We start from the raw sequence: 11,124 nt of genomic DNA, 5'->3' as shown, positions 1-11,124 counted from the left end.
CTCAAACAAGACTGAAGGGATATTCATTTCTTCAGTTTTTATACTTCCCATTCAGAAATGACTCAGGGCGGTGTAATTGGATGGCCTTAGTTCTTCCTGACAATATGAATAACTTTATCGGGGTGGGCTGTTTTGTATTTAACTATTTAATTGTTTGAAGCATAAATGTGTATTTAGTGATACTTTCCAGAGAAATGATGGGTGCTTTCTGATTTACTACTGGAATTCTTTGGCTAGTGCAATGTGTTTGGCATGAATAAAGAGGTTTATGCTTTTTTAATTGCTGGCTGTAGGTGTCTGGTTCTTTGGTTCTTGTAATCTTTAAATGTATTTTTTGTTTTAATATTTATATAAATGCAACAAGCCTGGGTTGAAACTTGTTTGCAAAACCGTGAGTAGCAGCAGCAGCAGCAGTCCAAAGGTCACCACACAGCTACTTCAGGTGGACAACACACACTTTATGCAAAAATAAATCACAGCCTTGAAAAGTTGTATTGGAACTAAGTTGTGAATTTGATATGCTAGGTTAAATTTATGAGACAGGTTTTTTTTTCTATTCATGCACTGCCCTACATACATTCACCTCAATAGTTTGTCCTCACAACACATCCTCATATACTAACACAATGTAGTAAGCTCTAGCAGGGTTCTAGGATTGTGTGTCTTCTAACTTTTCATATACATCTAGCTTCACTAAGGTCATTAATAGATATTCGCTTACACAGAGGTTTCACTGGGTTCAATTTTATTAAAAAAAAAAAAAAAGAAAATCCAAAACCCACACATATGGTGCAAAATAGTAACCAAGGAAAGTAATTTCTTGCTCTGAAAACATGTCTGCTGCACCTTGACACATTCTTGCAAGAGCACACTGCCTTGTAATCAATTTATTCTGCTGACACTATCTTTTATAAGGATATAAATAGAAATTGAAATTATCAATATACATAATTTTAATATACATCTAATACTATTGCATGGTTAACATAACATATCTAAATATATTTCCATAAAAAGACTACAAATTACACTGCCATCGTTTAGCAGAGGAAGATCAAACTTTATTGAAACTGCTTGCATACAAAATATATTGCACTATAACCAAACAAATGTCAACATAAAATCCAATCTGTTGTAGCTAATATGTACAGAGACTATTGTCCCAAAGAGCAGTTACATTACAAGGTCAGTCTACCTTGGTTAATTATCTACAGTATTTTGAACCAAAACAGCTTACAGATGATGTGTGCAAGGTACCAATTATTGTTTCCAAATACTATACATTCCCAAAATAAATAACTAGAAATCAACATTAATGTTTGGCAATACTTTTAAGACATTTTATATTTGTTAAATCATGTGCAGTTTGTTGCCATTTTTATATACTCACTTGTATGCAAGTTAAAAAAAAAACCCCCCAAAAAAAACAAAACAGAAGAATGAAAGCAAAAAGACGAACAAAAGTCACAACATACATCAGAGGCAGGGTCAGGTCTGTACAGTTCTGTACATGATCAGTGGCACCCTAGTGGAATAATGGTAAGAAAAATACAAGCTTAAAATGAAGGCTGTCACAGTTTTGCCTTGTACATTTCATTCATGATCAGAAACAATATTAAAAAAAAGCAAAAAAAAAAAAATACAATTTCTAAATTCTTCCTTTGTTATGCACCACTCTGTAGGATATCCTCTGATGCCTACTAAGCCTGCTGATAAATCTGACCTTGCACCTCAGAAACTTCTACCATATCTGACCTGCCTTCCACATGAGCCATTTCTGCTCGGCCCATACCATCCAGGGCATCAGTTCAATATAGGTAATCTTCCCACCTTCCCCCAAGTTCGGCCAGAAATTAAAATTATGCAAAGAATATGAAAACTGTTGGGAGGCTGAAATAAAGGTTATAAATGTTATTTTATAATTTTATATTTCAGGCCACACAGCAGGCATTGTATGTTATCCTGTGAACAGATACATCCCTTTCAGTCAAATAAGAGTACGTAGTTTCTTACAAATTAAAAGCTGCTTACTTGACGTGTCTATAAAAACAAATTACACTCTTCTTAGTATTACTAATTGCTAAATCTTCAGTGCAAAACAAATTTCCTATCCTTTATACTGCCTAGACTGATGTTTTTTGTAAGGAAAAATTATGGAAAGCATGCATTCTTCTATAAAGTCCTAATGTCCGACAAGGTTTGCTACATATATTTTACATTTAGTGTTTCCAACTCATCTTCCCTGATTTCTGCGTCCAAATATAATATTCCTATCTGCCAAGATATAAAAAAGGCACAGGTCATACAACTTTTTTTTTTGCTAATGAAAATGACAGTTGTTATATCACACATTTCAGGGCCCACTAAAATACTGAAAGAGTGGGCAGACAACATGAACTGACACGGGACATGAAATGACAAAACATTTCATGAAGAACTTGTAAGATAAACTGAGAACAGAAGCCCATTCTTATTACTGCAAATACTATTTGTTCTGAACGTTGAAGTTTAGCAATGATTTTTACCAGCTGCCTTAAAATGGTATAACTGAACACAAGAATACCAACACACAGCCCAGTATTTTTGAAACAAACGGAAAAAAAAGAGACAAAAAAAAAAAACCTTTCATGTCAAGTGCAATATGTACTTGAAAGCATTTTTTTTTTTTTTAAGAATTTTCTCATATTTTTTTATGCAGACATTTTTGCTATTTCTTAATCCGAAACCACTGCTCATAGCCGATGTTAATAAAATAAGGCTAATCAAGAACTTTCTTCCATTCATGCCCTGCGCCGTCTTGCCTACTATTTGTCTTTGGCCTAACAGGTTTCTCTAATGTGGAATAAGAATTATGGAAACGGTGTAGGAAATGACTTCAGAATTATGCAGTTTAGGGTACTCCATTAACCACCATCTGCTGACCATCAATGTTCTCAGATTTTTCTTTCTTCGGATTTCGATCTTTACCCGTGCGCAGCCGACTCCCTTCGCTGGATGTGCTCTGCAAAGTTTTATTATGCACACTCCTTTCATTATTACAGTCAATTCTGATCTGAAATTAGATATAGTTAATGCTCATTTTTATTTTGTAGACATAGCCATAGTAAGTTTGTCCATAAAGCAAATTTCAAGCAATCTGAAGAATTTCATAATGTATATTTAAGTATCCTGAATCTAAAATATTCACAAAAAAAAAATCATTAAGATGGCAGAATGATCATTACAATGATCAATACATGAATATTATGCAGACTGATCAGTTCCACTGTGCATAAGACAGACTAATAAATTAATAGTTGGACTTCCCACTTGTACCAAGTTAAATCTCTTGTTCCCATTAAGATAATGGGATTCCCTAAGAGTCAGTAATATCAGCTATGCTGTTTAATATATGCATTGTGAATCATAAATAAGTCAGAAATCTGAATGCACTTAACATAACATACAGTTCAAGCATTCATGAAACAATTACCATATTTTCCGGCGTATAAGACGAGTTTTTAACCCCTGAAAATCTTCTCAAAAGTCGGGGGTCGTCTTATACGCCAGGTGTCGTCTTATAGGGAGAATAATTACTGCATTTTTCGCTCCATAAGACGCACTTTTTTCCCCCAAAAGTGGGGGGAAAATGTCTGCGTCTTATGGAGCGATTATAAAAAAAAATAAAAATCTAACAAAACCCTCCCCCCTCCTGCCCCCCCCCAGACCTGCCAAATTAATTTACTACAAACCCCCCCCCCCCAAGACCTGCCAAAAGTCCCTGGTGGTCCAGCGGGGGTCCGGGAGCGATCTCCTGGACTTGGGCCGTCGGCTGCCAGCAATCTAAATGGCGCCGACGGCCCTTTGCCCTTACTATGTCACTGGGGTCGACCAATGGCAGCGGTAGCCCCTGTGACATAGTAAGGGCAAAGGGCCGTCGGCGCCATTTTGATTACTGGCAGCCGGCTACCGGACTGAGCCGACTCATAAGGGGTTGAGCCGTTAAAAGGGCATCCCCTACTCCCTGGTGGTATGATGAGATGGAACTGAGGTGTACCCGTGCAGAGGATGTCTGGGGACCAGAATCCAAAAGGTATCCTAGATAGCCTAATAGAAATGCATGGGGCAGGAAATGGGGGCCAATACCTTTTTGTGCACGCCATTGGGTAAATCTTGCCCATTGCGAATGGTAAGATTTACGTGTGGAAGGTTTTCGTGAAGCTACAAGTACCTCAGAATATCAGTGAGTCTGTGTTATACGCTTGACCCTGTGGGCAGGCAAATTGGTTCCTGGAGTGATTGGTTGAGAAATATGGGGGAAGCATACTTGTCAAGGCCAGCACAGGGTTATGAGAATCATTGAAGACCTGTCCTGCTGTACCCTTCATGAGAGTTTTGACTATGAGCGATATCGGAAGAGATGCATATAGGTGGCCTTTGTTGCAGGGGCAAGCAAAGGCGTCCATGGCTAACGCATTTCGATGCCTGTGTAGGGAGCAGAATCTGTCCACATTGTAATTCAATTCGGACACAGAGAGGTCGAAGGTTGGTTGACCTCAGTGCCAGAAGATTTTGCTCGCTACACATGGATTCAGAAACCACTCGTGAGGATGGAGACAACGATTAAGATGGTCTGCTAGTACGTTCGGTATGCCTGTTAGATAAGTGTCCCGGAGATGCATGAAGTGTGCAAGGGCCCAGGCCCAGAACTGCGCAGCTTCCTGGCAGAGCAAATAAGAGCCTGTGCGTCCCTGTTTGTTCGAATACCACATTGCCACTATATTGTCTGTATCCACAAAGTTTTGTGTGAGAGGCAGTGTTTGAAGGCATAAAGGGAATAACACATGGCTCGAAGCTCCAGGAAGTTGATCTGAGACTTTTCATGGAGCGGAGTCGACGCGCTTTGGGACTGGAGGGTGTTGATACAAGCTCTCCAACCCAAATTGCATGCGACCGTTGCCAAGATCATCTGAGGATTTGGTTATTGCATCGGTGATATGGATCAGGGATGAAAGCGGTTGAAAGGCTTAGAGCACTGAAATTTTAAAATCCACTAAGTTTTTCTTATGGCTAGTCTGGCCATAGGAGTGACGTGGATCGTGGAAACCATGTGGCTCAGCAATGGAAGAATTGATGGGCTGACGCTATGTTGCATGCGCGCAGAGATGGGGAGCATTTGATAGGATGTCTGCATGGTTGTTGGGCAGGAAGGCTGTTGCGTCTGTAGTGCACAGATCTTCTTCCTATGGGATTTATGGTAGTTGATCAGAAATCCCAGCCAAAGTTAGTAGATTTATAGTGAATTTAGAGCTACTTGTTTGGATTGACTCCTTATAGGCAGTTGTCCAGGTAAGGAAACGCGTGAATGCTGCTGTTCTTTGTAAATGAGCGGCAGTCACTGATAGGCATTTGGTGTAATACACAAGTTATCGAAGGTAGTTCAAATGGTAGAACTTGGTATTGAAAATGTTGTAGACTCACTATGAAGCTTATAGAAATTCCAGAGAATAGAGGCAACCCCATTGTTGTAGTAAGGGAAGCATGATGCCGAGAGACACCATTCAGAGCTTTTCTTTCTGAAGAAATTTCTTGAGATTTCTGAGGTCCAGGATGGGTGGAGGTCACCTGTTTTCTTTGAAAGTAGGAAATAGCGGGATTAAAATCCTCTGCCTTGTTGCGTCCAGGGAATGGTATCCCGAGCCCTGGTACTCAGTGGGATTTATTTATTTATTTTTATTTCTTTTTAATTTTTCTATACCAAAGTTCCTGTACGAATACAGATCACTCCGGTTTACATGATAACCACAAAATTCGCTAGAGAGCGTTACATATAACAAATAGAAGATAACATATAACATATAAAATATAAACAGAGAGCAGCATAACTAAGGAGGCATCCAAATATGAACAGAATTTTTAAACTAATATATAAAGCAGAATATATCTTAATATAAACATGATAAATAGTAAACTTAATATGTATTAAGCAGAACATAACATATCGTATAAATTAACTTTTGGTTACTTAATTTCTCTTAAGTATGTATCTGTGGAAAGCTATGGAGGGTGGGTGGGAAATAAGGTGTGAGCCAATTACGGAGGGATGAGAGGGGGATTAAACAGTCGGAGGATGCTGGAGCTATGAGACTATAAAGGCTGGGATCTGGGTTATGAGAAGAATAGCATTAGGAGTCCGGGAAGGCTAAGCTGAATAGCCATGTTTTAAGTCTTTTTTTGAAGGAAGATGGACATTGTTCTTGCCTGAGGTCTGGTGGCAATGTGTTCCATTGATGGGGTCCTGCTGTCGAGAGGGCCCTCTTTCTTATGGCTGATTTTGCTTGTGGGGCAAACAGGGTGACTTTATAGGCACATCTAATGGGTCTGGATGAGGTGTGAGGTGTGAATTGAATGGTGGTGTCGATGGATGTGAAGTTGTGTTTAGCTTTATGGATAATCATGAGGACTTTGAAGAGGATTCTGAACTTGACGGGAAGCCAGTGGAGGTGCTGAAGGACGGGGGTGATATGATCTCTTTTTTTGGTGTTGGTGAGGATCCTAGCGGCTGAATTTTGAACCATTTGAAGTGGTTTTATGGTGTTAGCTGGGAGTCCGAGCAGAAGGGAGTTGCAATAGTCTAGTTTTGAGAGTATGATGGATTGCAATACCAGTCTAAAATCTTGTAGGTGAAGAAGAGGTTTTAAATTTCTGAGCACTTGTAATTTGAAGAAACAATCTTTCGCTGTGGTGTTCACGAAGTTCTTTAGGTTGAACTGATTATCTAGGATCACGCCTAGATCTCTAACGAAAGGAGAAGGTTTGATCGTTGAGTTGACCGAATGAGTTGGGGATGGTGATGTTGGGGGTTTGTTGAGGATTTCCTTTGAGATGATCAGAATTTCGGTTTTGTCACTATTTAGGACCAGGTTGAGTGTAGCAAGTAGTTGGTTAATTTCTTGGAGGCAGGTGGTCCAGTGGTTCAATGTTTTTTGAAGAGAGTTGTTGATTGGGATGAGGATTTGGACATCACCCGCGTAGAGGTAGTGGGAAAGTTTTAGTCTAGTGAGTAGTTGGCAGAGAGGTATAAGGTATATGTTGAAGAGTGTTGGAGAAAGGGAAGATCCTTGAGGGACACCTTGGTTGGAGCGAACAGGGGGAGATTCTTTATTGTTGATCCTGACTTTGTAGTATCTATTGGATAGGAAGGATCTGAACCAATCATGGGCAGGGCCTTTGACGCCTATGTTAGTTAGTTGATCGAGCAGGATGTTATGGTTCACGGTGTCAAAGGCGGCAGACAGATCCAGGAGGGCGAGAAGATATGTTTGTCCTTTTTCCAAGTTTAGTAGTATAGTGTCTGCTAGAGAAATGAGCAGGGTTTCAGTACTGCGTGTTTTACGAAATCCATGTTGCATGGGAGAGAGAATGTTGTGCTCCTCAAGATACTCTGATAGCTGTTTGTTGACTATTTTTTCCATGATTTTTGCTATCATGGGAAGGTTGGCTATTGGACGGAAACTCGACGGTTCTGTAGGAGGTAAGTTTGGTTTTTTTAAAATAGGTTTGAGAATCGCGAGCTTAAGAGGGTCTGGTACCGATCCTTGGGATAGGGAAAGGTTAATGATATCTGAAATTGGCTTGGAGATGGTGTTTGGGATGTTGAAGAGCAGGTTAGTTGGTATCGGGTCTGAAGGATGTGAAGATGGTTTTATTTTTTTGAGGATATTTTCAACTTCGAGTGATGAAGTTAGCTCAAACGCATCAATCGTGGAGTTCGGTTTTGGTAAAGAAGGGAGGGTGTGAGTAGGTATTCCATGGTGGGTGTGCAAAGTGGCGGTTAGGTTGATGATTTTTTCCTCGAAGAATTGTGCAAGTTCCGTAGCTTTGTTGAGTGCAAGGTCATCTGGGATGGTAGGGGGAGCTGGCTTAGAGAGTGCCGAAACATATGCGAAGAGAGCTTTGGTGTCGTAGATGAAATGATGGATCTTTTTTGCAAAGAAGTCTTTCTTTGTTTTGAGGATGGTGATTCTGTAAGCGTTAAGAAGGGATTTGTAGGCAGCTAATGTGGAGGAGGATGGGTTTCTTCGCCAAGTGTTTTCTTTTCTCCTTAGGTCTTGTTTGAGGGCCTTTAGGTCTGGGGTATACCATGGTTTTCTGTTCTGGGAGGCGGGAGAGATGAACGGGATGAACCGTTCTCTTCTCTGGCAAGGTTGAAGAATCCAGGAACCTGCCCGATTGGCGGAACTGGTGTGATCTGGATATCAGTTGGTCTCAGGCGGGAGCGTGAGTGGTAAAAGGCCCTTCTAGCATTCCTCTTTGCTGTCAAGAAACGTAGTGAGCTGTCGCAGTGTTTCGCGGTGGTCTTGCAATTGAGCCACTGCCTGCTGGACCTTGTGCATGAAGAGATTATCTGCGGTGCATGGCAGATCAGGCAGTTTATCTTGGACTTTGGGCCGTAAATCAGGGGCCGTAAGCCAGGTTACTATCTAGGATGGAGTCTTATTGCTGGTAACGGGAGGACATTTCAAAGCAATCACATGTTGCTCGAATTTCATGTGGATGGCAGAGAGGTTCCCTTGGTGTTGTGTCAAACATAGCTGGTAAATAGCAATATGTGACACCAATATAGTTCTTGGAAGATGTTATGACCTAGACCCTCCTGAAAATGTCTGGTCCTTTTTAGTGACCAGGTCGAAAGGGATGGTTTTAGATGCGTCCTTTACTTAGGTCTCGATGGGATCGGTGCCAAAGCGGGATTAGAATGCCCATCGCCCTTCGAGGATCCCGGGACAGGTATAGGGGTCCGTGGAGGCCCAGGAGGACGAGTCGGCGGCAATGGCTTAGGCTGTCATTGGTAGGTGCCACAACGAGGTGGTGCCTCAGCAGTACGAATATCGATGGCTGCGGTGTTAGTAGATTCCGGAAGGCATCGAGGACAGCCTGATGGACGAGGACGTCCATCTCCTCCCTGGAAGCTGGTATAGGTAGCGCAGCTACAGGGGGAGATAGGCTAGGCGTTACTGGCACTTCCACATGAATCTGTGTTGGCTCAGTACCCGGCACCGGTGTCAGTGGGGAACGCCTTGGTGCCTTGGGCGCAGAGGAGCATGGAGACTCTTGTACCCAGGCTCGCTTCGCAACTGGCTCAATGGACATTGATGCCGGTGCGGTATCAGTGCCGGCGACTATGTTTCCCTCAGTGCTCGGCCCGGTCATTCTCCAGCACAGAGGAAACTGACACCGGTGTCCAGAATAGCGCCAGTGACGGTCGGTTACCGTGGCAGTAATGATGTTTTCCTCGGTGCTTGGCCCGGTCATTCTCCAGCACCGAGGAAAATGCCCTCACTGTCCTGGGTGGTATTGGTGACAGATGGTCACCATGCCTCTACAGCTCCCGGCATTGTTTCTTGCCCAAGGATTACACGGAGCCTTGGTTGAGATCCCGAAGTATAGCAAAATTGCTTACCTTGTAATAGGTGTTATCCCAGGACAGCAGGATGTAGTCCTCACATATGGGTGACATCAGTAATGGAGCCCTATGTACGGAAAACTTCTTTAAAAGTTTCTATGAAACTTTTGACTGGCACCAGAGTGCCTACTGAGCATGCCCAGCATGTCATGATATTCCCTGCCACAGGGTTCTCCCTTCAGTCTTGTTTTGTAGCAATTAGCGTTAGCCAAAAATAAAATAGTAAAACGTATCGGACCCAACTCCGCGGGGTGGCGGGTGGGTTTCGTGAGGACTACATCCTGCTGTCCTGGGATAACACCTATTACAAGGTAAGCAATTTTGCTTTATCCCAGGACAAGCAGGATGCTAGTCCTCACATATGGGTGATTAGCAAGCTAGAGGCTGAGTCATTTTAAGGTGAAGCAACAGTGAAGTATCGTTGTTGAAATGAATCAGCCGAAATCACAGCAGGTTGGATGTAGAAGGAGTTGGGGTTATACTGGAAATAAGTTTTTTAAGACAGATTGTCCATATGCTGAATCTTGTCTGCCTTCTTTGTCTAAACAGTAGTGAGCTGCAAAAGTATGAAGAGAACTCCATGTTGCTGCTTTACAAATGTCCAGAAGAGGTACAGAGCGAAGGTGCGCCACTGAGGTTGACATCGCTCTGACAGAATGTGCTTTTACTCGCCCTTGAAGAGTAAGGCCTGCTTTTTCGTAACAAAATTGTATGCAATCTGCTAGCCAATTTGACAAAGTATGTTTACCCACTGGTTTACCAGGTTTGTTTGGATCATAGGATACAAATAGTTGACTGGATTTCCTTTGGACTGTAGTGCGGTTTAAATAGAAAGACAGTGCGCGCTTACAGTCCAAGGTATGTAAGGCTCTTTCACCCTGGTGAGAGTGAGGTCTTGGAAAGAATGTTGGTAAAACTATAGATTGATTGAGGTGGAATTCCGTGACTACTTTTGGAAGGAATTTTGGATGAGTACGGAGGACCACCCTGTCATGTAGGAACTTCATAAAAGGTTCGTATGTGACTAAAGCTTGTAGTTCACTGACCCTTCTAGCTGATGTAATGGCTATGAGGAATACAGTTTTCCAAGTAAGTTATTTAAGGTCACAGGTATCTATGGGTTCAAATGGAGAACGCATAAGTCTGGTTAATACTACGTTCAGGTCCCATTGTATGCTTGGGGAATGAACTGGAGGTTTAATGTGATTTAGGCCTGTCATGAATTTACTGACGAGAGGCTGTGTAGAGATAGGTGTGTCTCTCAGCTTGTTATGATAAGCTGAGATTGCACTCAAATGTACTCTTACAGATGAAGTCTTAAGACCAGAGTCTGAGAGATGGTATAGGTAATCTAGTAGTGAGGTAGTGGGGCAAGTGAAAGGATCTAGTGCTTTCTGAGTGCACCACAAAGTAAACCATTTCCATTTGTAGGAATAATTCTTTCTAGTGGAAGGTTTACGTGATGCTATCAGCACTTGAGATATAGTGGTTGGAAGGTTGAGTGGTTGTAAGATCAAGCTTTCAACATCCATGCTGTCAGGGACAGGGATTGAAGGTTGGGATGGCGCAGCTGACCCTGTTCCTGAGTTATGAGATTGGGAGCTACTCCCAGGCGAATTGGATCCCTGACAGAGATCTAGAAGTGTGGGGAACCATACTTGTCGAGGCCAATATGGGGC

The 11,124-nt window shown here is 42.0% G+C and overlaps 1 protein-coding gene across 1 annotated transcript in view; it reads right to left on the bottom strand.

The window, feature by feature from the left end:
- Positions 1–2,635: 2,635 nt before the first annotated feature.
- The window catches only part of FMR1 (fragile X mental retardation 1), a 172,367-nt gene continuing 163,878 nt past the window's right edge, over positions 2,636–11,124 (bottom strand). Inside the window, exon 15 of the mRNA XM_029607747.1 lies at positions 2,636–3,052. Within this exon, the coding sequence (XP_029463607.1) occupies positions 2,891–3,052 (162 nt within the window). The 3' untranslated portion in view covers positions 2,636–2,890. The remainder of the gene's footprint in view (positions 3,053–11,124) is intronic.

The sequence above is a fragment of the Rhinatrema bivittatum genome, chromosome 6 (assembly GCF_901001135.1).
Source record: "Rhinatrema bivittatum chromosome 6, aRhiBiv1.1, whole genome shotgun sequence".
Classification (NCBI taxonomy): domain Eukaryota; kingdom Metazoa; phylum Chordata; class Amphibia; order Gymnophiona; family Rhinatrematidae; genus Rhinatrema; species Rhinatrema bivittatum.
Note: the sequence above shows the minus strand (reverse complement) of the source record. Positions and strands in the feature narration are given on the sequence as shown.